Below are 22871 nucleotides of genomic sequence, written 5' to 3'. Positions count from 1 at the left end.
CTGTAATTAATCAGCAGCCTGTACATTCTGCTCTTCCGCTCTCTTTCTTAACTTCTGCAGTTCAGTGAATTCTGAAGGTCTCATAAACACAACTGTTAACATATGGCTCCTATTGGTGGAACCATGTGGTACTGCATGTGGAAATTTTATTAACAAATCAGGCATTAAAGCCTGAGAGAACGTTTTATATATATATATTTTTTTATATATATATATATTTTGTAAAAAAATAAAAAAAATACTAAACTTGGGTGTCATAATAAGCACTGAGCGAAGTTTTAATAGATGCAGAAATATGGTTGAACACTCAAATATCAAGTCAAATAACACCAAAATTCTCTCTTTAAACCCCTCTGACAGTTCAAGGCAGAGAGGTCTTTGCGGCACTGCTTTTTAAAACCCACTTCTGCTTGGTTTAGTCCCGTTAGCACCCGCTCCCACCAAAAAATACTTATTTAAGTCCTGTTATTGCCGGCTCCCACCAAAAATCGCCTGTTTCAATCCCATTACTGCCCGATCCCACCAAAAATCACTTGTTTAAATCCCATTACTGCCCGCTACTACCAAAAATCACTTATTTTAGTCCTGTTACCGCCGGCTCCCACCAAGAATCCCTTGTTTAAGTCCCGTTAGCGCCCGTTACCACCAAAAATCCCTTTTTTTGTCCTGTTACCGCCCGCTCCCACCAAAAATCGCCAGTTCCAGTCCCATTACTGCCCGCTCCCACCAAAAATCACTTATTTTAGTCCTGTTCTTGCCAGCTCCCACCAAAAATTGCCTGTTTCAATCCAATTACTGCCCGATCCCACCAAAAATCACTTGTTTAAATCCCGTTAGCGCCCGCTTTCACCTAAAATCGCTTGTTTTAGACCCATTAACACTCGTTCCCGCCAAAAATCGCTTGTTTTAATCTCGTTACCTCCCATTCCCGCCTGCTCCCGCCACAAATCTAGTTGTTTTACTCCTTGGGTGTAGTGCAGATGTCTACAGCAAGGTCTTGGCACTTCAAATTTTTTGCCCACAGGTTAAAGCAAACCTGGCATGAAATTGCTTAAATCTGGCAACACTGCAAGCCACTGGATGCCATGAATTTCCCATATTTTTTCCCCTGAAGTTCATTATAAAAATAAATAAAATGTACATTTTCTGCACGACTGGGTAGAAAATGTTAGTGAATATTGTGACCTTGCTTTGTATCAAAGATACATTTTGATTTTCTACAATTATTTTAATCACCATAATCTTTTTTTTTTATTATAAAAATGATAGCTTACTTGCTTAAAGGGGCGGGGTTATCCCAATATGAAAGAGTGGGCAGGGGATTTTTGGAAACGTTTAAATAACTTTATAAATGAATAAATGTGAATGAATAATGAATAAATGAATGAATAAATGTAAATCAAAAAACAACCATTAAACTTTGAACCGCTTTATTGTCACTGAACGCAACAGTAAGCTAACAGTTCTCAACAGATATTTTTCGATTTCTAATTGGACCTCACCCTGATGATGTCTGAACCTGTGGGGGCGTGGCTTAATATTTCACTGCTGAACCTGGTAAAAACATGGAGAGAGCGAACTGAACTGACTCCATTCTGAGGCCCAGTGAGTGAGTGAGTGAGTAAGTGAGTAAGTGAGTGAGTGAGTGAGTGAGTGAGTGGGCGGGTAAGGGAATAAGTGAGTGAGCGAGTTGTGAAACGTGTGAATCACTTTGTGCATAAACCAGAGAGTATTACACATTTTACTGATGAAACCACCCAGTGACATCATTATCATCCTCCTCCTCCTCCTCCTTTAGCTTCTCTTAGCTGGGTTATGAAACAGTGAGAAACTGGGTGAGTTATTTATATAAGTGACCACTAGGGGGAGATCTCAGATCTGCTGGGGTCAGGTATTAGGTTAAGGTCACAACAATAGGGCAGACTCCTTAAACTGGTTTGTGGAGACAGGAAGAACTCATGCGCTCATCATGAACTCATCTCACTGTCAATCATAAAACATCTCCATCCATCCTTTCATCCATCACTCTACCCATCCATTCATCCATATACACACCCACCAACACTCTCACTCACTTACTCGCACATCCACCCATTGACTAACAGAAAACACAAGCAACATTTGTTAATAAAACACAGAACATTAATAAATCACATCGGGCCGGTTTCTTAGACTAGAACTAATCCTAAACCTGGCGTAATAGTATTTTATTGAATCACATATAACTAATATAACATTTTAAGACCAAAACCAACACTAGGTTTAACCCTGGAGTCCAGGAAACCGGCCCATAATCTCGTAGTTTCGTCTACGGACTGCGGGGAGAGAAAGTGCCGGATTGAACAGTCAGTCTTCGAAGGAATGAAGGAGCGTTCTCATGCAGCGGAAGACGAGCGCGTGTTCACTTCCTTCATGAACATCTGCTGTGTCCTCTGGATCTGCGGCGGCGCCCCCTCTCTTCCTCCTCCTCTTCCTCTTCCTCTTCCTCACAGCCACCAGAAGCGTACGTAAACGATGAGCATGATGAAGAAGACTCCGCCGGCAGCCAGTTTGGCGTAGGTGGAGCGTGTGTTCAGGTATTTGGCATCGCTGCGGTACTTCTTGGACAGGCTGGACAGGTTGCTGGCCTTCGAGTCTAAAGCTGGAGGGGTGGAGAAGGAGAGGAACGAGTTAGAGGACAAACACACTTACTAAGTGCTAGTGGACGTTTGGAGACACTTGGGCTACGTTCACACAGGTAATTAAGTAAGTAAAACGGCACAAATCTGATTTTCCCACCAAACCCAATGTTTTTTAGGCTTTGCACGCACAAGTGCACCAGTATAGATCTGCAACCTGTTTAGATTAAGGTTAAATAAGGGTCACATTAAAAAGATTAAAAAGAGTTTTTTAATGTAAAAAGCTTTCTTTTTTTTTTTTTTTTTTACTAAAAATGAGAGAGAAATGCTTCACAGAAAGTTCTGATTTCATTTTCTCCAGCAGAAAGTTCCAGTGCAGCTTGTAGAATGTTTTCCAGTTTGCTGCAAAAAAGGCACATTATTCAGGCACTCACATTTCTTTATCTTTTTGGTCCACTTTCACTGCTCTGATGTGTGATCATATCTCAAAGACATCTTAATTGGAAACTGGAATGGTATAGAGAGAATCTGACTGAGGTTCGTTACTGGCCCTAAAGCAGGTAGGTGCCTGTAGAAGGTGGTGTTAGGGTTTAATATACCAAAAATGGATATATTATTCTATGTATTATCCTTTTTTAAAAGCAGTTAAAAGACCTGTTGTGAAACAGCCTTTGTTATAAGCTTAATTCAAATTTTGATCCAAATTTTTAAAGTGTACTATGGTGTGATGGTTTTAGGATTTTACATATGAAAACCTATACAAATGTTGGTAAAGACTGTGAACATATTTTTAATCTATTTTAAAACTGCAATCATTTATTCCATCCACATATTGTAAAGACCTGGATACTGAACAAATGGGTGTGTGACCACACAAATATTACATATATGTATATATAAATTTATATACTTTACAGTAAATAAGTAAAACAAAAAATACAAAACAGCTAAATTCATTGTAACATGGCATAGTTTAAGTATCATTTTCAATTGTAATAAGGGAGTGATTGCCATGTCCACCAATAACTGGTTGCCAATAAAACCTTTTTCAGCTCATTAGATTATTACTGAGCATTCAAAACTCAGGCTGTGTGTAACTGAGAAGTAAAATCCTCCAAAAATGCTGCACATCGGGTCTGGGAACCAGTCTGTCCAACTGCTTTACTTTTGAAATCCTATTAAATTACACAAATAAAATATTGAATTAATTTGATTAATGAAATTGCTGTTTTAATGCGTTTTATTTTTTTAAATGGGATAATCAAGATCCCATCATGTACATCTTTACATATAGAAGCCTATAGGGAATCTCAGTAGATAGATATTTTTCAAAATATATAGACCAGCTTTATTATACAGTAAATATCATCTACCCTATTTAAAGGGTACATATATGCAGATTATCCATTTCAGATCTTCTTTAATAAATTAATTAAAGACAATCTGATAAATGAACAACACAAGGAGTGTGTAAGCTGCGTGTTTACCAGATAAAGCCTCTCCTCTCTGCAGCACCTCTTCGATGTTGGCCACCATGATCCTCTGCACGTCCTGCAGCTCGGTGTTGATGTTGCCCAGGTTCCTGCGTGCCCTGCTGTCGATGTAAGACTTCTTGGTTTTCTGAATGTACGTGTCTGAGGACAGACAGGGAAAGTTGTATCATCAGTGTAAAGAGTTAAACTACAGTATCTATTACTGTGTGTCCATATATGTGTTGTTTAGTTAACTAGTTCTTACCAAACTCGATAAAGGAGTACGGTCTGGATACAGTAGGAACTTTCTTCCCATGCTGTTCGTGAAATTCTGCTTGTAGGTCTTCTAAGTAGGCGAAGGCAAGCTTTTTGGGGAATCCTGCTTCACACAGCACCAGATAACACACTCCTTTCTCGATGACGTAGCTTTAGAGACAAAACAAAGATCAAAACAGATCGCCAGGTTTAAGTTCTGATTCCTGCAATACACTGTATTGAAATAAGTAATATTATTATGTCATAATAATTTTATATAGATTTTTTTTGCAATCCGTGTGGAACACCTCAGGCTTGAGTATGTGTCATAAGCTGTACAAGCCTGTATCACGCACACAGACACACACAACGTGTCCAATCTTTGTTGGACATGAGGACAAGAGTTCTATTTCTATTTGGCACTACTTGTCCAAAAAGAATTAATAGAAGAGTCTTTTTTAATGGCTTTACGTTTTTCTGCTAGGGAGCAAAATAAAAAATGTTTTAATGTTTTTCTGCATAAATTTGTCATAAAATGTCAATACTAAATACACTCCTTTAACACTCAAAGTGGTTGCAGAAAAAGTACTTAAATCCCTGGTTACGCTCTGGCTTGGCTACTTTAGAAGTCAGATTTAATTTTTTTAAGTCATTCTTTTGTGGTCTTGCTCTGGTGTTTTAGGTCATTGTCCTGTTGCATCACCCAACTTCTAAAGAGTTTCAGGTGACATTTCAGTCAAATTAGCTCCATCTCACATACTTTTTATGGCCACTGTGTGTATGAAATTTATGTACTGACTAAATCAAAAAACAGTTACATTAAAATTAACAAATCAAGCAGTACTCCAGTACTCACTGAAAAGCTACGGATCCTGCCTCCAAGGTGCATCGGGTGGGACTCTGTTCGTTGAGTTTGCGGAACAGCTGTTTGGCCTGGCTCTGGTACTGCTGCAGGTCCCGACCCATCTGAACACAAACCAGAACAGGATTTAACACACAACAGATTAAAAAATATAAATTAAACTGCATGCTCTTCAATACACGCTTACGACAACCAGGTACGCCTGTCACGATAATAACGATTCTGTCCCAGAGATAACTGCTATAAACCATCATTTTGTCATTTTAAGATTAATTTATGTTTCATACTAATGGAGAAATAACATTATAATAATCAAACTCCAGGGTAATTGAAATAGCATATGAATGATTAATAACTTTGATTATTATGAATATTTAACCATGATAATAAATATTCTAAAAAATATATAAAAATAAAAAAAATGAATAAATTTGAGTGAAATCAGCTGATAAATCAGAAAGAACAGAACAAACCTTCTCATTCCCCTTCATGGCCGCAAGAGAAAAACAACATAGAGCAAAACATTAGAACCAGCATTCTAACACTGCTAGTTTTTTTTTATGAAATGGGTCATTTAAGGTAAAGTTGTGTAACAGTGGTGAGCCAATTATTATTATTATTATATATATTTTTTTACAATATATTTTTTTTAAACTAGTAGTCTGTGAAGAGTTAATGAGGTGTTGTCATGCTGGAAGAGTCCACGCCCACCAGGACAGAACTGCTCATCCTCATTATAGGGTAAAGGTGACACGTCAGAAGAACTCTGTATTGATCAGCAGTGACCAAACCAGATAAACATACTGCAGAATCTAAGCAACAAACAATCTGACATCATCTATTTCAGGTGGGCTGTAAAGCAGTGTTAGCATGCAGTGCCTAGATTACTATATATACACACTATACGCTATATAGATTAGTTTTTATATGATATATATTTCAAATGTAATCATCCTTTTTAGCCACTGCACTGCAGTACACTTTAATACTGCAATATATAACCTCTGTATTTAACCCATCCACAGCTGCCACCTCATCTCCCAATGGAGCAACTGGAGTGTAGATGCCTCGCTCATGGGAAGATTAACCCAAACCTGACATATAACATTCAAAATACTGTGTAGTCCAACACTCGGCTTTGGGAAACTGTCCCATAGAGTCTAAGGGCCTGTGGCCAAGACACAGGCTAGAAGTGTAGGTGATACAAAACTGCTTTTCCCTAAAGTAAAATAAGTTATTTACATTCTAAAAATGTGGAGACTCTTACAGAACACTCTCTACTTTTTATTAATTATTTATTAATTCCTTCATTTGATAATGAACAAAAACTAGACAACCACAACCAAACCAAAGGTTTCAAGGACATGAAATTAAATTTCAGAAAATATCCTTTTTTTATATTAATTATGACAGCATTGTGTGTATTTTTCCTGGTTGAGAATATTTTGTGGAGTCCCACTGGGTTCTATAATAGGACCAATTAATTTTTTGCTAAAAGATTCTATTATAGGGCCTATGCTATTCATGCTAATTAATGTTTATTGGTTCTATTATAGGGCCTATGATATTATTGTTAATTAATTATAAAAGGAACTTTTATAGGGCCCATAGTTTAATGTTGATTATTGTTAATGGGTTCTATTATAGGACCTATAATTTCCAGTTTAATTGATGCCCATAATATTAATATTAATTAATATTAAGAGGTTCTATTATAGGGCCTATGACTTTCAGGTTAATTAATGTTATTGGATTCTACTATATGGCCTATGTTTTTTAGGTCAATTAATGTTAATGGGTTCTATTATAGGACCCATGATATTGATGATAAATATTGTTAAAGGACCCATGATATTTATGTTAAATATTGTTAGTAGATTCTATTATAGGACCCATGATATTAATGCTAATTAATATTAACAGTGTCTATTACACTGCCTATGATTTTTAGGTTACTTATTGTTAATGGTTTTTAATATAAGGCCTATGTTTTTCAGGTTAATTATGACAGTATTTCATTGATCAATCTTGAATTAAAACTAGTGTAGAACTGCAGCTATTCAGAATGACAGCTTCTGAATAGATACACAGCACATATCAGCACATATACAACTTTATAACACGATTCACATAGCTGAGAAATCCAGTATTACAACTGACTCAGCATAAAAACTGCAGTTTAATCCAGCAATAGTGTGAAAAGCAGCTGTTAGTGTTAATAGCTACTAGTTACTAATTAAATAACAGCCTGTGCTGAAGTACAGACAGATATAACCGCTTATATAACCTTTATAACCCTTTACCCCACAGCACAGCCCCACTCTGAGTCAGTGTGAGAAACAGAGGAGCAGTCTGAGCTGAGAGAAACAGTAAATCTAGGCTGAACAGAGGAGAATCAGAGAGTAAATCAGGAGGTGCTGAACCTGCTCGTCCTCCTGCATGGACGCGGCGAGCGGCAGCCCGTCCGCCAGCCGAGCGATCATCGTCAGCAGCACCATGCTGAGAGCAGCTGAGGGTCCAGGCGCGGTTCTGGAGGGTGGAGGAGGTTCTGCGGAGCTGTGAGGAGCTTCTGAGGAGGTTCTGAGGAGCTGCTGACCTGCTCGCCTCTGTTTTTACCAACACTAACGCGCTGAGCTGGCCGGAAACACGTCAGCACCCTGTGCAGCACTGTTTTCCTTCCGGAGGAACATTCAGCTCAATATCAGCTCAGTTCTTATTTCCCATTCTATATATGTATGTATATATGTATATAATATAAAAAATAAACAGTTTAACACAGTTTAACAAACGGACACGAAAAAACAACTTATATTTTTAAGCGAAATTAAATTACAGTATATATATTGAATATTAATATTAATTAAATATACTGTGTATATGTCTTATTGAGAATTAGCAGATAATAAATTTACAAACAGGGTCTTATTTCTCATCAAGTTAGAGAGAGGTGTTCAAAACAAAAGGGAACATAAAAATAAAAAAATAAAAGTGTATATCCAACAGTGTTTATATATATATATACAAAATATTCTGTTCTAAATTGTCTCAGTATATTCATTAATTTAGCTGTTTTTTTCCAGTGTATATATGAAAGTAAATATATAGAGAAGTATAAGTCTTCTTCAAATAAGGCATAGGTCGCATTTTTTTTGTATATTTAATTTTATGGATAAAATATTTACCCAGTAAGATAACCAGATTTTTATTATGTAATGTAATGTATTTATTTATTTATTTGTATTTTAGTAGTATTATAAAAAACAATTTTCTGCACAACATACAATCCAAAGCACAGACGTAAATACAAAATTAGGTCAAACAACCATCATCATTAAAACAATACAAAACCAAAAACACCCCAGCTGGCATTTCAACGTTGAATAAACGTTGATCAATGTAGATGTTATGGTCGAATCAACGTTGATATAGCAACGTTGTTTCAACGTCATATTTTCAACTTTTAATAAACCATAGCTCACTAAAATTGAACAATCCTATAGTAAACAGAGTATCAACGTTGAAACAACAACATACATTACTTTAATCATATTTCAACCACATTTCAACGTTGGTCGGTTGTGTGCCAGCTGGGGCAAACAAAAAACAATCCCAAACAAAACAAACAAACAAAAAAACATAAAAAAGAAAAGGGATTCATATAAAATTAAAAAATAAAAGCATCAAAATATCTATGGATTTATGACATTTTTTATTAAAATTTGTCGAGTAAGATGAGCAGATTGATCAAGAAGCAAATGTGCTTGTTGCAGTCACTGTAATAAAATAACAAAAAAGGAAACAGGCCGCAAATGGCCCGCGGGCCGTAGTTTGGACACCCCTGATATAGAGGAAACTAAAAGAGTAAAGAAGCTAAATATAGTCAAAGTAAAAGAAAGTAATTAAAAGACAGATTCTGAACACTTTATTCAGATTCAAACCACAGTTTGTCTGAGATTATAGATAGTTTTATAGTTGTTTAATTTCTTCTCATTTGATTCATAGTAAATTATTAAAAAAAAACATTAAGAAAGTAGTAACACATAAGAATACCACATTTGTATAAAAGAGACTGGCAAACACTCTTAAAACCGTTGTTTTGTGTTTTGTGTGTGTTTCAGGTTTTTTTATGCTCTACATTCTAATAAAGGCACTAATGTTGTGTCTCCACTGAACTAACAGACTCAGCACTATGAAATAAAGTCCAAATATGAAAAAATATGGAAATTATTAGTGCAGATTTACTAAATAAAATCAACAAACCTCTTTACAGCTTCCCTCATAAGTAAACAGATCTGAATTAGTTAAAAAAGAAGTAAGATCTAATAAAAGCAGGTTAAACACAAATGTATGAAAAAAAACTAATGTGCTGTAGAAGGATTTCTCAAGAAATCCTGAGAACCTGAATTACTGATGAAACACACAAAAATTAATAACATCTTTCACCAACATTGAACAACAAGAATGTACAGTACACTTTTAAAAGTCAGAGGAATCCAGATTCCCTTTCCATTTATTGGACTCAGCTATATTAATGATATAAATTGCATTTATATAAACTATGTCTATCTATGTCTAAACCAAGTATAAAGTGGAACAGTGGAAATGTGCTGTAGTGATGGAGTTTTTTATCTAATACCTGAAATACCAGAGGATGGTGTTCGGTAATCAGTCAGAATCTGGTCTTTGAATCTGGTCAAATCAGATCATTGCAGCAGTGATACAACAAAGTGAGGAAAGGCAGATATTATAAAAGAAAAAAAAATGTTCCAGGAAAGTTCTACATACATGTGATAATAACATTATGGAAATGTTAAAAGTAAACTTTCTCAAAACTAAAAACTGAAACAGTGAAACAAGTGACGTTACCAGAACGTTCAAAAACGTAAGATAAAATAAAAACGTTCTAAAAACATCCAGAAAACCTGACAGATTAAATGTTTTAAGTGTAACATTCAAAAAATGCTGTCTGCTGGGAAACTGCCTCTAACTGTATCTACATGTTAAAAAATGAAAGGGTAGATGGAAAGGTGTCCACAAACATTTGATTATGTAATATATATATATATATATATATATATATATATATATATATTTATGCATATCTGGATGGGCAGTAAGTGTATCTGTTGTATGTGGTGTATGTTTCATTTCTAAAGAAATGTATAGAAGAAATGTTGATTGGGTTAATGTCTACAAACTTTTGGATGCTTTTTAGTGATTTCTACTATAAATCTAGGATTTACAGGAGTTGGACTATGAAACGGAAACACCTGCTTTTAGACCACAATAATTTATTGTGGTGACGGACAGTTCTGGTGGAAACAGGAGAGTTGAGGTGCACACTGAATTCTGCGTGATTTGTTCAGCTGTGGTTTTATGTTTTTTAGATACAATCCGGGTTAGCACCCGAACATCCCTTTCAGACAGCTTCCTCTTACAGCGTCCACAGTTAATCCTGTTGGATGTGGTTGGTCCTTCTTGGTGGTATGCTGACATTACCCTGGATACCGTGGCTCTTGATACAACACAAAGACTTGCTGTCTTGGTCACAGATGCTCCAGCAAGACGTGCACCAACAATTTGTCCTCTTTTGAACTCTGGTATGTCACCCATAATGTTATAGTGTGCATTGCAATATTATGAGCAGAACTGTGCTCTTACCCTGCTAATTGAACCTTCACACTCTTACAGCTCGTACTGACGCAATAATGTGCAATTAATGATGATTGGCCACCAGGCTGCTGCAGTTTAGCCATGAAACCTCCCACACTAAAATAATGACAGGTGTTTCAGTTTCATTGTCCGACCCCTGTACTTCTTAATGGAACAAAAGTGGTTCTTCTACAGTATTACTTAAAGAATCCATTAGAGTTCCTGTATTTGTAAGAGTGTGGTATACTAGAGTAGGGTGGCATATTAGCAAACACAGACTATAAGTCCAAAGTTTGTCGACACACCTTCTAATGAATACTGCCAATATAAAAAAAAAATAATTCAGTTAAATCGTGTTCTTTGGAATGATGGAGCTCCATTCAAAACTATTTCATCAAGTTGGGGAGTCGAGAATTATGTAGGGTGAGGATCTTTAAATACCCTGTCCACGCTCTTGCAGTTCTTGTCGATAAATTCAATCAGAAGCTCACAGCTATGTCCTAAAATACAGTAGAATGCCTTCCCTTAACAGTAGAGAAATTTACTCCAATACAAGGAGAATAAAAAAAAACTTGTTTTAATGCCCTTAAATTCAGAAGAAACAATGACTTAACAGGTGACCCAATACTTTTTTTAATTGTCCATATACTGTAGTGTAGTTACAGTAATGCTGAGTGAAATGTTGCTGTAGTGGCTGATTTATTAACACAGTAGAACAAGATAAAACAACATGTGTTAATAAACCTGACCTTTGGTCTCTTTCCGCTCGGTACGGCGGATTTATCTCTGTGCTGTTTGTTTAGTGATGAGCAGGACATTATTGCTCTGCTAGAACATCCCGCAGTTTCTGAGCGATGCTCTTAGCGTGGTCCGGTGGGCAGGGCAGTAGTGGCAGTCGCGGGGGTCCCATATGTAGGCCCGAAAACTCACTCATCAGCTGCTTATTCATGGGAAGGCTGAAACCTAGACAACAGTTACGACAAGGTGCTTTAGAGATTCATAATATATAATATGAGGAAAATGCAGTATCATGCTGGAACTTCAAAGGCATGCCAAAAGCCATTGGTCCCATTGCTTTTCTCCTCAATTTAGCCAGGCCAATTATCTCACCCACATAGCTGTACTCCCTTTGTCACTAGTAATGCCCCAACACCAGGAGGGTGAAGATCATAGTACCAGCCTTAGCCGCTGAACCATCCTGAGCCACGATTTCATTCATTTAAACAACTGACAAACATATGATGCCTGTTGAAGAACAAGCTACTTGAACAGGTTTGAGACCAGTCATCATATTTTAAGTCAGGTCAACCTGGAAGATAACCTGGAAAATTCACTTCGTGATTGGTGGAGCTGGGTGGCCTGAGGTCTGTTAGAGATCCTTGCAAAAACTATGTTGAGCTTAGCACAATGGTTGAAGCCTTGAGATGCTAAATAAGAGCTCATATGATATATTATGGTGGTTGGTGGTTGGTGTGGCGCAGTGGATAACACCACTATCTGCTAGTGAGTTACCACAATGTGTGGGAGACTGGGGTTCAATTCCTGGTTTGGGCGACTGAATGCTGCGCTACACCAATAAGAGTCCTTGGGCAAGACTCCTAACACTACATTGGTCCACCTCTGTAATAGTAATGACCTTGTAAGTCACTTTGGATAAAAGTGTCAGATAAATGCCGGGAAAAAATATTAATATAATATATAATATATATAATATAAATAAGATGGGAAACTGCTTGCTTTGTGGCCAAGCCATGACACTCAGGTTATCTTGTCAGAAACTCTGAAGTCACAACAGCTTTGATGTTTTCTTTTCTTCAACTATTCTTCAACTAATCTTTGAATAAACTGGCAAAGCAATTTCTGAACTGGACTGATACAATATATCATCAGGTTTACATTGACCCAATCATTCACACACTCTAATGAGGAAATATATAGTGGACAGTGGACTGCGACCAAGACTCAGTGAGCCTGGGTATCAATCCCACAGCCAATCCAGTACAGGAACCATTAAGAAACCACTGCCCCACTGTTTAATATAGTGTACAGGAAGAGCAAACTCACCTAGACTGACAGCGAACGTGATGACCTCCTGCATCTTAAACTGAGAAAGAGAAAAACATAAAACACACCTAATCAAACAATGGAGATAGCATTATTATTGTAGTCCAGTTTTGATTATTTGCATAATTTACTGGGACAAAAATGTTGACATTAAACTCATGCAGTATCAAACATATTAAGCTAGATAAACCACAGATCAATTTAAGGAAAGTCACAATCAAATCAAATACTAATCTAACTAAACCATGAATTCATTAAAACATGCCTTAATTAGCACTTTAACTACACAGGTTAATATGCTTTTCAGCATATAGGGTCTAGATTGGACCCATGTGAGATTTTGTGTGAATGGTAAATTGGATGTATAGTTGGATGGTGGGATTGAGCAATGGGTGAATGGATAGTTGGGTGGATGGTGGAATTGAACAGTGGGCAGGTGTATAGTCAGGTGGGATTGAGCAATGGGCAGGTGTATAGTCAGGTGAATGGTGGGATTGAGCAATGGGTGGATGGATAGTTGGATGGATGGGATGGTGGGATTGAGCAATGGGTGGATGGATAGTTGGATGGATGGGATGGTGGGATTGAGCAATGGGTGGATGGATAGTTGGATGGATGGGATGGTGGGATTGAGCAATGGGTGGATGGATAGTTGGATGGATGGGATGGTGGGATTGAGCAATGGGTGGATGGATAGTTGGATGGATGGGATGGTGGGATTGAGCAATGGGTGGATGGATAGTTGGATGGATGGGATGGTGGGATTGAGCAATGGGTGGATGGATAGTTGGATGGATGGGATGGTGGGATTGAGCAATGGGTGGATGGATAGTTGGATGGATGGGATGGTGGGATTGAGCAATGGGTGGATGGATAGTTGGATGGATGGGATGGTGGGATTGAGCAATGGGTGGATGGATAGTTGGATGGATGGGATGGTGGGATTGAGCAATGGGTGGATGGATAGTTGGATGGATGGGATGGTGGGATTGAGCAATGGGTGGATGGATAGTTGGATGGATGGGATGGTGGGATTGAGCAATGGGTGGATGGATAGTCAGGTGGGTGGATGGTGGGATTGAGCAATGGGCGGGTGAATGGTGGCATGGTGGGACAATACAGTCAGGATTGGCTTAATTTAGAGGCGTGAGACAGACCTGAAGGTTTCTGGCCTGAGCAATATCTCCTTTCTCAAAAGCAGTCAGCATGCTGTTCATAATGTTGCCCAGGTAGTTGTAAGTGCTGTTAAGAAACAAAGAAAGGAATAAAGTTTATTGACTCTAATCTGACTTCTAAAAAGGAGTTTAAGGAGAAGATCGAACAAAGACTGACCTCCCAACCGCACCGTTCACTCCTAATACTACTGCTCCCAAGAGATGCTTAAAAAGTGAGAAAGAGGAAGTTATAGTACAGTTATATTAGTTACAGTAAAAAACAAATATTGCATTGACATGATGGAACCCTTCCTCAGGAGACACTAAGGAAGACCCATCTCCCTGCTGGTCTGGAAGCACTTAAGGAACCCCCAGCAGAAACAGGCACAATATACTGTGGACATAGATGTCTGGGCATAAACTGGACAAAAATGAATGAATGTTTTAATAGTTATTTACTCATTCATTGATTATCAGCTTCTTCCTAGTTGAGGTGAAGGTAGGTCCTACCCGCAATGTGTGTTTAAATGCAATTAAAATATTTGCTTTGCAACCAGAATAAGACATAACCTAAACATTATGGAAAACACAAACTTGGACACCATCCTAAAAGTGCTCAGTAAACACTGCTCGCTTATTTCTGATTCCACAATCAGTTTTACCTCATGCATGGACTGAGAAATCCAAGCAAACTACCAAAAAAAAAAAAAAGTACCAGATATAAACCCACAAAAACACTAGAATGGTTCAAAACTACATCACAAATATTTTAATCCAAAGGTAAATGTCAAAGCTGTACCTCATCAACACCGTAGAGTAAAGACCAGCCGTGCGGACGGCAGTAACAGACGCACTGGCCCAAATCCCTGAGATCTGTTCCACTGAACTTCAGTCCTCTAAATGAGGGAATCTGATTCTCAATGCCCTCCAGAATCTCCCTCGCCTCCACTGAGAGGAGACAGATCAGATGATGAGAGGGGAAGAGAGGAGAGAAGATCAAGTGAAGGGAAAAGAAAAAGATTTCTACACTTATTTTTTACAGTTTTTACACTTATTCCAAATTAAGTCAATTTAGGACCAACATCACAATGGTAGTGATGAGGGGAGAGAGTACCATCTACCCACCCAGAGAGAACATGACCAATTGTGCTCTCTCAGACTCTGGCTGCTGATGGTGAAACAGCATGACTCACAATCACAAACTCATGATCCTGATGATCCTGGGACTATAGTGTCAATTTACAGGATCTTTAGAGGATCTACTGTTAAAACCTTGGTGCCAAAACTTGTTGCGTGTATGTGTGTATATATATATATATATATATATATATATATATATATATATATATATATATATATATATATATATATATATATATATATATATATATATATATATATATATATATATATATATGCAGTGCGTACAGTTTACTCCCGTCATGGAGGGTAAATGGTAGTAGTAGAAAGGAAGCTCAGGTGCTGCTGACGCCACCTCCTTCAGAAACATCTTCAACGCATCTGAGGAAAAATTGACAGACAGACGGTGTGTTTTTATTACATTAAAATACTTTATACGGTAGCATAGAAAAGATGGTGCTGGCTGATATGCTCTACTGCATACGCTCAAAATGTTCTATTGCTTCACTACATACAATCAAATCATATTGCATTCAGTAGGTTTAATACTGTTGCTACTATTAATAAACCTCTAAATCAGGGGTGCCCAATACAAATATACAAATTCATGTACATGTTTAAGAAGGCCCTTTTAAAATGAGCCATTGAAGGGCTCTGACACAAAAAAGGGGGGAAAAAAAGCTGTTGCTGTCCACACCATGTTTATGCTGAGCATTTACCACAGGTTAGTGTTACCTTGTGCTAAATGGGAAAACACAAACAAGCTAGTTCATGCTTAAGTGCGGTGAAAGCAAATATCTCATTATTTCAAAGTACTTATATCTCCCTCATCTGCAAATCTGCAACAGACAGCAGGTACAGATCCCTCCCTCAGACAAAGTCTGCTGACTATAGCATTTCTTCAACTGATCTAGTGGGTGGGGGATTTGTCAAGTAGTTACTGCATTTCCAAAAAAAGGGTTACATTGAAAAGCTTTTTTTTTTTTAAAACTATGCACTCAAAGTATGACAACCTTCCACCCAAAAGCAAGAAAAGTAAAAGCTCAAAAACCTAAAGAATAATAGTGTTAAGGTTAAAGCTTAGAAAATTAAGCCAAGTAGACTACAATTACAGCCTGAGTTACACAGAGTACGATGAGAGTTCCTTCAGAAATCCAATTAGTCATTTAATCAACCATCAATCATCAATTCATCAATTCTCCAATATCAAACTAAAAGAGAAACGTGTAGATAGCACACCTGCATTAGTGGGTTTGAAGAAGGAGGGGGAGATGACAGCGATGGCATCAGCTCCTACCGAAGCAGCGTGACGAGCCTGCGGGAAATATCGACAAGCTTTATTCCTCATTTCACAATCTCAGTCACAAGAATGTGGTTTCTGCACACGCACTACATAAGATATAGCCCAAAAAAAATAAAAAAATAAATAAATAAAAAATAATATATATACAGTGAGTCCAAGAAGTATTTGATCCCTTGCTGATTTTCTTTGTTGGCCCACTAATAAAGACACTATCCTTCTGCACTTTTAATGGTAGATATATTCTAACATGGAGAGACAGAATATCAAGACAAAAATCCAGAATATAATTTTAAAGAATACATTTTAATTAATTTGTATTTCAATGAGGAAAATAAGTATTTGATCCCTCTTGCCAAACACACTCAATACTTAGTGGCAAAGCCTTTGTTTGCAAGCACAGCGGTGAGATGTTTGTTGTAGTTAACCACAAGTTTAGCACACACACCAGGGGGAATTTTGGCCCACTCTTCTTTGCAGATCCTCTCTAAATCATGAAGGTTGGTGGGCTGTCGCTTGGCAACTCTGACCTTCAGCTCCCTCCATAGATTTTCGATCGGATTGAGGTCTGGCGACTGGCTGGGCCACTCCATGACCTTAATGTGATTTTTCTTGAGCCAATCCTTTGTTGCCTTTGCTGTATGTTTAGGGTCGTTATCATGTTGGAAGACCCAACCTCGGCCCATTTTCAGATCCCTGGCAGAGGGGAGGAGGTTGTCCCTCAGGATTGTGCGGTACATGGCTCCATCCATCTTCCCAGTGATGCGGTGAAGTAGCCCTGTACCCTTGGCAGAGAAACACCCCCAAAACATTATGCTTCCACCTCCATGCTTGACGGTGGGCACAGTGTTCTTGGGGTCATAGGCAGCATTTTTCTTCCTCCACACATGGTGGGTGGAGTTGAGGCCAAAAAGTTCATTTTTGGTCTCGTCTGACCACAAAACCTTCTCCCAATAACTTGGTTCATCTTTCAAATGATCATTGGCATACTTGAGGCGCGCCTCCACATGTGCTCTCTTCAGCAGGGGTACCTTTCGGGCACTGCAGGATGTGAATCCATTGTTGCGCAAAGTGTTGCCAATTGTTTCCTTGCAAACTGTGGTCCCAGCTGCCTTCAGGTCATTTGCTAACTCCTGCCGAGTGGTTGCAGGACGATTTCTGACCGTTCTCAGCATCATTGCCACCCCACGAGGCGAAATCTTCTTTGGAGCACCGGGCCGAGGTCTGTTGATTGTCATGTTATACTCTTTAAACTTTCTGATAATTGCACCAATAGTTGTTACTTTCACATCCAACACCTTACTAATCTTTTTGTAGCCCATTCCAGCTTTGTGAAGGTCAACAATTCTGACTCTGAGGTCCTGTGACAGCTCTTTGGTTTTACCCATGTTGGAGACTTGAAATCTGTGTGATCTGTCTGATTCTGTGGACAGGTGTTTTTCACACAAGTGATTAGTGAGAACAGGTGGCTTCAGGTCAGGTAACAAGTTGATTGGGAGTGTCTAACTGGTCTGTAAAAGCCAGAACTGCTAATGAATACTAAGGGATCAAATACTTATTTCACTCCACGAAATACAAATCAATTAATATATATTCCTTAGATTTATTTTCTGGATTTTCTTTTTAATATTCTGTCTCTCCATGTAAGAATACATCTACCATTAAACGTGCAGAATGATCATGTCTTTATTAGTGGGCCAACGAAGAAAATCAGCAAGGGATCAAATACTTCTTGGACTCACTGTATATATATTATTATACACCACCCTCTGGAGTGATGAGGGGAGAGAGCGCCATCTACTGTACCCACCCAGAGAGAGCAAGGCCAAATAAGCTCTCTCGGGGCTCCAGCAGCTGAAGGCAAGCTACATAAACAGGATTCGAACTGGAATTCTTCTGAGCACTTTGGGCTGCATTTTTGATCCAGTATGAATCTGCAGTGTGCAATTTTTACGTAGTCTCACAGTAACGAATGTGCACTGTCTTATTAATCTTCAGTGTGTGATTTGTTTACAGTCTGACAGTAACTACTGTGGGCTGTTTTTGATCCAGTATGAATATGCAGTTTGTAGCTTTTACAGCCTGGTAGTAAAAAAAATTGCTCTGCGTTTTTAAATCCAGTATGAATCTGCAGTGTGTGTAGTTTTTACAGTCTGGAAGTAATTATTAGGCGTGTATGAGAAAAACATTGGGACACTCACCAGTTCCTGAGAGTCTTTTACATTCAGACAGCCAACGTGAACAATGACCTGGTCAAGTCTGATAACACACACACAGACAACACACACCTCTGTATTCAGTACAATAAGAATGCTGAGACAATACTTTTAATCAGTTTTAATGCTCTAACAGTTTCTCCTACAGATGTTGCGCTTACTTCCCCTTTCCCTGCCGACACCACTCCTCCGCCAGCTGCTTCCTCTCCTCCAGACTGAACGAGCAGCCTTCACCTGTGGTCCCATTCACTAGACCAAACAAGAACCTTTAACAAAACACCCATAAAACCCAGAATTCTCTCTCTCTCTCTCTCTCTCTGTGTATTCAGAACTTACCAAACACGCTCCGCACGCCCTGTTTCTCAAGCAGGTAGTCCACATACGGCCCAATCACTGGCAGGTTCAGCTCCCTAGTCACAACAGCAGAACAGGAAGAGCAGGGCTAACTGAGAACAGTTTTTAACTTACTAAGCTTTTCTCTCTTCCACAAACACATACACATACATGCACAGTGGTGTTATGTGGTGGCCCTGAACTATTTAATACCTTATATGGATTTAAAAAAATATATTATTAAGACACTTATTACTACAAAAAAAACGGGACACAATTAAAGTATTTTACATTTTCTAGGGCCTCTGCTGGCTGCTTGCAATATTGCGCCATATTGTGCAGCTGCGCCTTTGCCTGAAAGTTTTAATAATATAAAAAAAAAAAAAAACAGCCGCTCCCCTTTTTCCAACTCATTTTCTCTTTTAAACTGTCTTTCCATCTCCAATATCTAATCCCAACAGTTAATTTTTACCTGTGTTAATATTGCCTTTTTTTCTTTTACAAAATAACATTTTAAATCCTTATACAAGTGCATCTCAAAAATTAAAATATCATTGAAAAGTAACTTTATTTTAGTAATTCAGTTCAAAATGTGAAACTCATATATTATATGGATGTATTACACACAGAGTGATCCATTTTAAGCGTTTATTTCTTTTATTGTTTTTCAAGATTTTTCAAGAAAACAAAACTGCACTGACTTTAGACTTGATAATAAAACACAGTGGATCAACACCAGCAGATGACATGTCTTTTTATCCAAACCATCACTGATTGGTGGAATCTTCACACTAGACCTCAAGCAGTTTGGACTGTGTGTCTCTCCACTCTTCCTCCAGACTCTGATCCCTTGATTTACAAATGAAATGTAAAATGTACTGATGATCAGTGATGGTTTGGAGAGACATGTCTGATATCTGCTGGTGTTGATCCACTGTGTTTTATTATCAAGTCTAAAGTCAGTGCAGTTTTGTTTTCCCACAAAGTCTTACAGCACTTCATGCTTCCCTCTGCTACTGACAACGTTTATGGAGATGCGGATTTCATTTTCCAGCAGGACTTAATGCTCTGGCAAAAGTACCAACTGGTCTTATATAAAATTCTAAATTTATAAAATAAACGTTTTTTTTACTGAAATAAAGTAACTTTTCAATAATATATATTTTTAATGCACTAGTATATACTGTAAGAAGGTGGGGTTACAATTAGGTATAAGTGGGAAATTCCAATCTGCTTTTAAACTGTAAACTCAATAAAGGCAGTCTGAGACTAGCGTGGTCTAGGAAAAGGCTGGGTCTACCAAATAAGTAGGTGAGTCTGGCCATGCCTCTGGTCTGTACTGTGCAGAATCTGGTTGCTAATTTGATATCAGAGCAGACATTTTTTGGTAGAACAGAAATAAATATATACATATGTACAGAATCCAAAATAAGTTTAATAATTAATTCCACAAATAATGAATAAAAGTCTTTACCCTTGCGGAGAGAGTGGAGTGAAGGTAGCTGCGACCAGCCCAGTGAGCTGCCCTGTGCCTGGAGACATCCCTGCTGCACAACACAAACCATACTGTAATGAACATACACAGACATGCCAAAAGTCATGGGAGTAGCAGTATGCAAGTTAATTTTGAATCTTTACATCAGGGAATGGCTTGGGAACACTAGTATGAGTTGTGAGGGTTTATCTTTTTTAAGTGAGTATATATATATATATCTGTGAAAACTAAACATTTTCATCACACTCAAGTACGGTTCTGTAGGAAATCTTTAGGAAATGTAGGAAGTTGTTTTTTTTACAGTTTCTTCAAAACTGACAGTGAAGATATTTTGCACACTAAGGCTGACCAGGAAGGGAAGTGGTCAAGGACATTTTTGCTGGATACAGCCAAAATATTTTACATTGTCACACAGATCAGCCACAACATTAAAATCACCGGCCTAATTACAGTTAGGTCTATGTTATTCCAACAAAATAGCTCTGACTGATCCATAGAGACATGGACTCTACAAAACCTCTGAAGTTGTCCTGTGATATCTGGAACCAATATTACATTAACAGCAGATTTTTTACGTTCTGTAAGTTGTGAAGGGGAACTTTTAATGGAGCTTTGGAGACACTTGGCCCTGTTGCTGTTTTTTTCTGACCCAGTTTAAGGGGTTTAATGATATAATTTGGGTAATAGAGGTGTAAATATAGCAATACTGCATCACTGATTTGTAAGTATTAGTTTGTAAGTATTAGTTTACAGACAGTAAAGATTGGTGACAAACCCATCCACTAGATAGAAAGCAATGATGTTTAGAACCAATCAAAAGTTTGGACACACCTTTTCTAATTCAATATATATATATTTATTTTTTATATTTTTTCATTTATTTTCTACATTGTATATTAATATTAAAGACACTACAACAATTAATGGACAGACATGGAATTACATAGTAAATAGTAAAAAAAAAAGTGTTTATCCTCCACATTAATTCTCTGATCTAAACCTGATGAACTGAGATGGTGATTTGAGGTGATTTAATTGGGAAGAGCTGGAGCTTCACAACGTGAAGGAAAAGCAGCAACTATGGTACATATTCTGGTTTGTTTACCACTATCAAAATCGTATTACAAGGCAATACAACAATATTGTAGAAAGAGATATTTTTTACAGATCATGATTTATTGGTTAATTAGCTAGGTTTATATTATTTCACAGTAGCTATAATCTATAAAGAGACACAAATCCAATAAATATATACTTTTTTTTAGCTATGACTTATTAAATTAGTATAACGTGCGGTAATAAACAGCCCTATTAAAAACATATAGCTAAAAGCTCTGTATTTTAGAATAGAGTAAAAAAGCACAACAGATCTGTGACAACCAAACCTAACTAGGTTGTCTACTAGAGTATTTAATTTGTGCACTAAACAAAAAGACAACTGTCCTGAGATTAAAAGCAATAAATACATAAATAAATAAGTTTCTTACCTAGCTGTGCCTGCGATCCGTCGCCTCCGTCCTACTCAATCGACGACTTGCAGCAATAAAACAGCAGCATCTACTTGTTTGCTGAGTTCTCATCAGGTAGCAGGGAAAACACACGGCAGTCACATGAAGACTCAAACACTCTGGTAAATGTAGTTCTGAGCGATATGTAGTTCTTTGCCATCCAATAGGATACAAGCGTAGTCGTGTCCAAAGAGGAGACGCTATTTTTATTGGTCAAAACTGCTGTCCATCACGAAGAAACCGTGTGTACGTTCCCTGTATAGTCTTTTGGATACTGTTCTCAAATAAAAAAATATATATACAAATGAACAAATAACAATATATATGTATATATATATATATATATATATATATATATATATATATATATATATATATATATATATATTTTTTTTTTTTTTTTTTTTTAACAATATATGCATATTTAAAATAAGAGACGTTAAAATAATCACAGCATTCTGGAGTGCGGTTCCGGGTTCCTGAAGAGACTCGGACCAATCAGCGTTCAGCATTGAGAAGCACACTATCCAACAGCAATATTTTTTTTTTTTTATGAAATAAGCACATTGTTACTTAATTATTATATTATTGTAAAGAGATTTATATATATATAAAGTAAATCTTACTAATAAAAACAATTTACAAAGAAAATAAAAGCAGTCGTTTATTTAAAATATTAAAAATAAATAAAAACCAGTTCGTAGAATGGACCAATCAGCGCACAGAAATGCGTTGCACGTTAGCCAATGATTATTTTTTGGGGGTAAAAAATTGTTCGCTTTCGTTTTTAACAACGGGAATC

General features: G+C 37.4%; 2 protein-coding genes across 3 annotated transcripts; both read right to left on the bottom strand.

The window, feature by feature from the left end:
• Nucleotides 1-1413: 1413 nt before the first annotated feature.
• On the bottom strand, nt 1414-7869 carry sec22bb (SEC22 homolog B, vesicle trafficking protein b). Its single transcript, XM_007245810.4, has 5 exons — nt 7631-7869; nt 5202-5311; nt 4356-4516; nt 4106-4252; nt 1414-2641 (listed from the first exon to the last, which is right to left on the bottom strand). Exons 1-5 carry the CDS (start codon nt 7703-7705, stop codon nt 2487-2489), a joined length of 648 nt encoding a protein of 215 aa, XP_007245872.1. The 5' UTR covers nt 7706-7869; the 3' UTR covers nt 1414-2486.
• A 3553-nt stretch (nt 7870-11422) lies between these two features.
• Nucleotides 11423-22285, bottom strand: npl (N-acetylneuraminate pyruvate lyase (dihydrodipicolinate synthase)). Of its 2 annotated transcripts, none has more exons than XM_022670190.2 (12): nt 22049-22285; nt 20541-20613; nt 19070-19143; nt 18895-18982; nt 18719-18776; nt 16457-16532; nt 15506-15598; nt 14877-15025; nt 14256-14302; nt 14081-14165; nt 12924-12963; nt 11423-11822 (listed from the first exon to the last, which is right to left on the bottom strand). In XM_022670190.2, exons 2-12 carry the CDS (start codon nt 20606-20608, stop codon nt 11677-11679), a joined length of 924 nt encoding a protein of 307 aa, XP_022525911.2. In that variant the 5' UTR covers nt 20609-20613; nt 22049-22285; the 3' UTR covers nt 11423-11676. The 2 variants fall into 2 exon arrangements, with proteins under 2 accessions (XP_022525911.2, XP_022525912.2); XM_022670191.2 differs by having other exon boundaries at nt 20541-20610.
• Nucleotides 22286-22871: the final 586 nt, after the last annotated feature.

Source organism: Astyanax mexicanus, chromosome 12 (assembly GCF_023375975.1).
Source record: "Astyanax mexicanus isolate ESR-SI-001 chromosome 12, AstMex3_surface, whole genome shotgun sequence".
Classification (NCBI taxonomy): Eukaryota; Metazoa; Chordata; class Actinopteri; order Characiformes; family Acestrorhamphidae; genus Astyanax; species Astyanax mexicanus.
The sequence above is the reverse complement of the archived record's forward strand: the minus strand, read 5'-3'. Positions and strand labels throughout refer to the sequence as shown.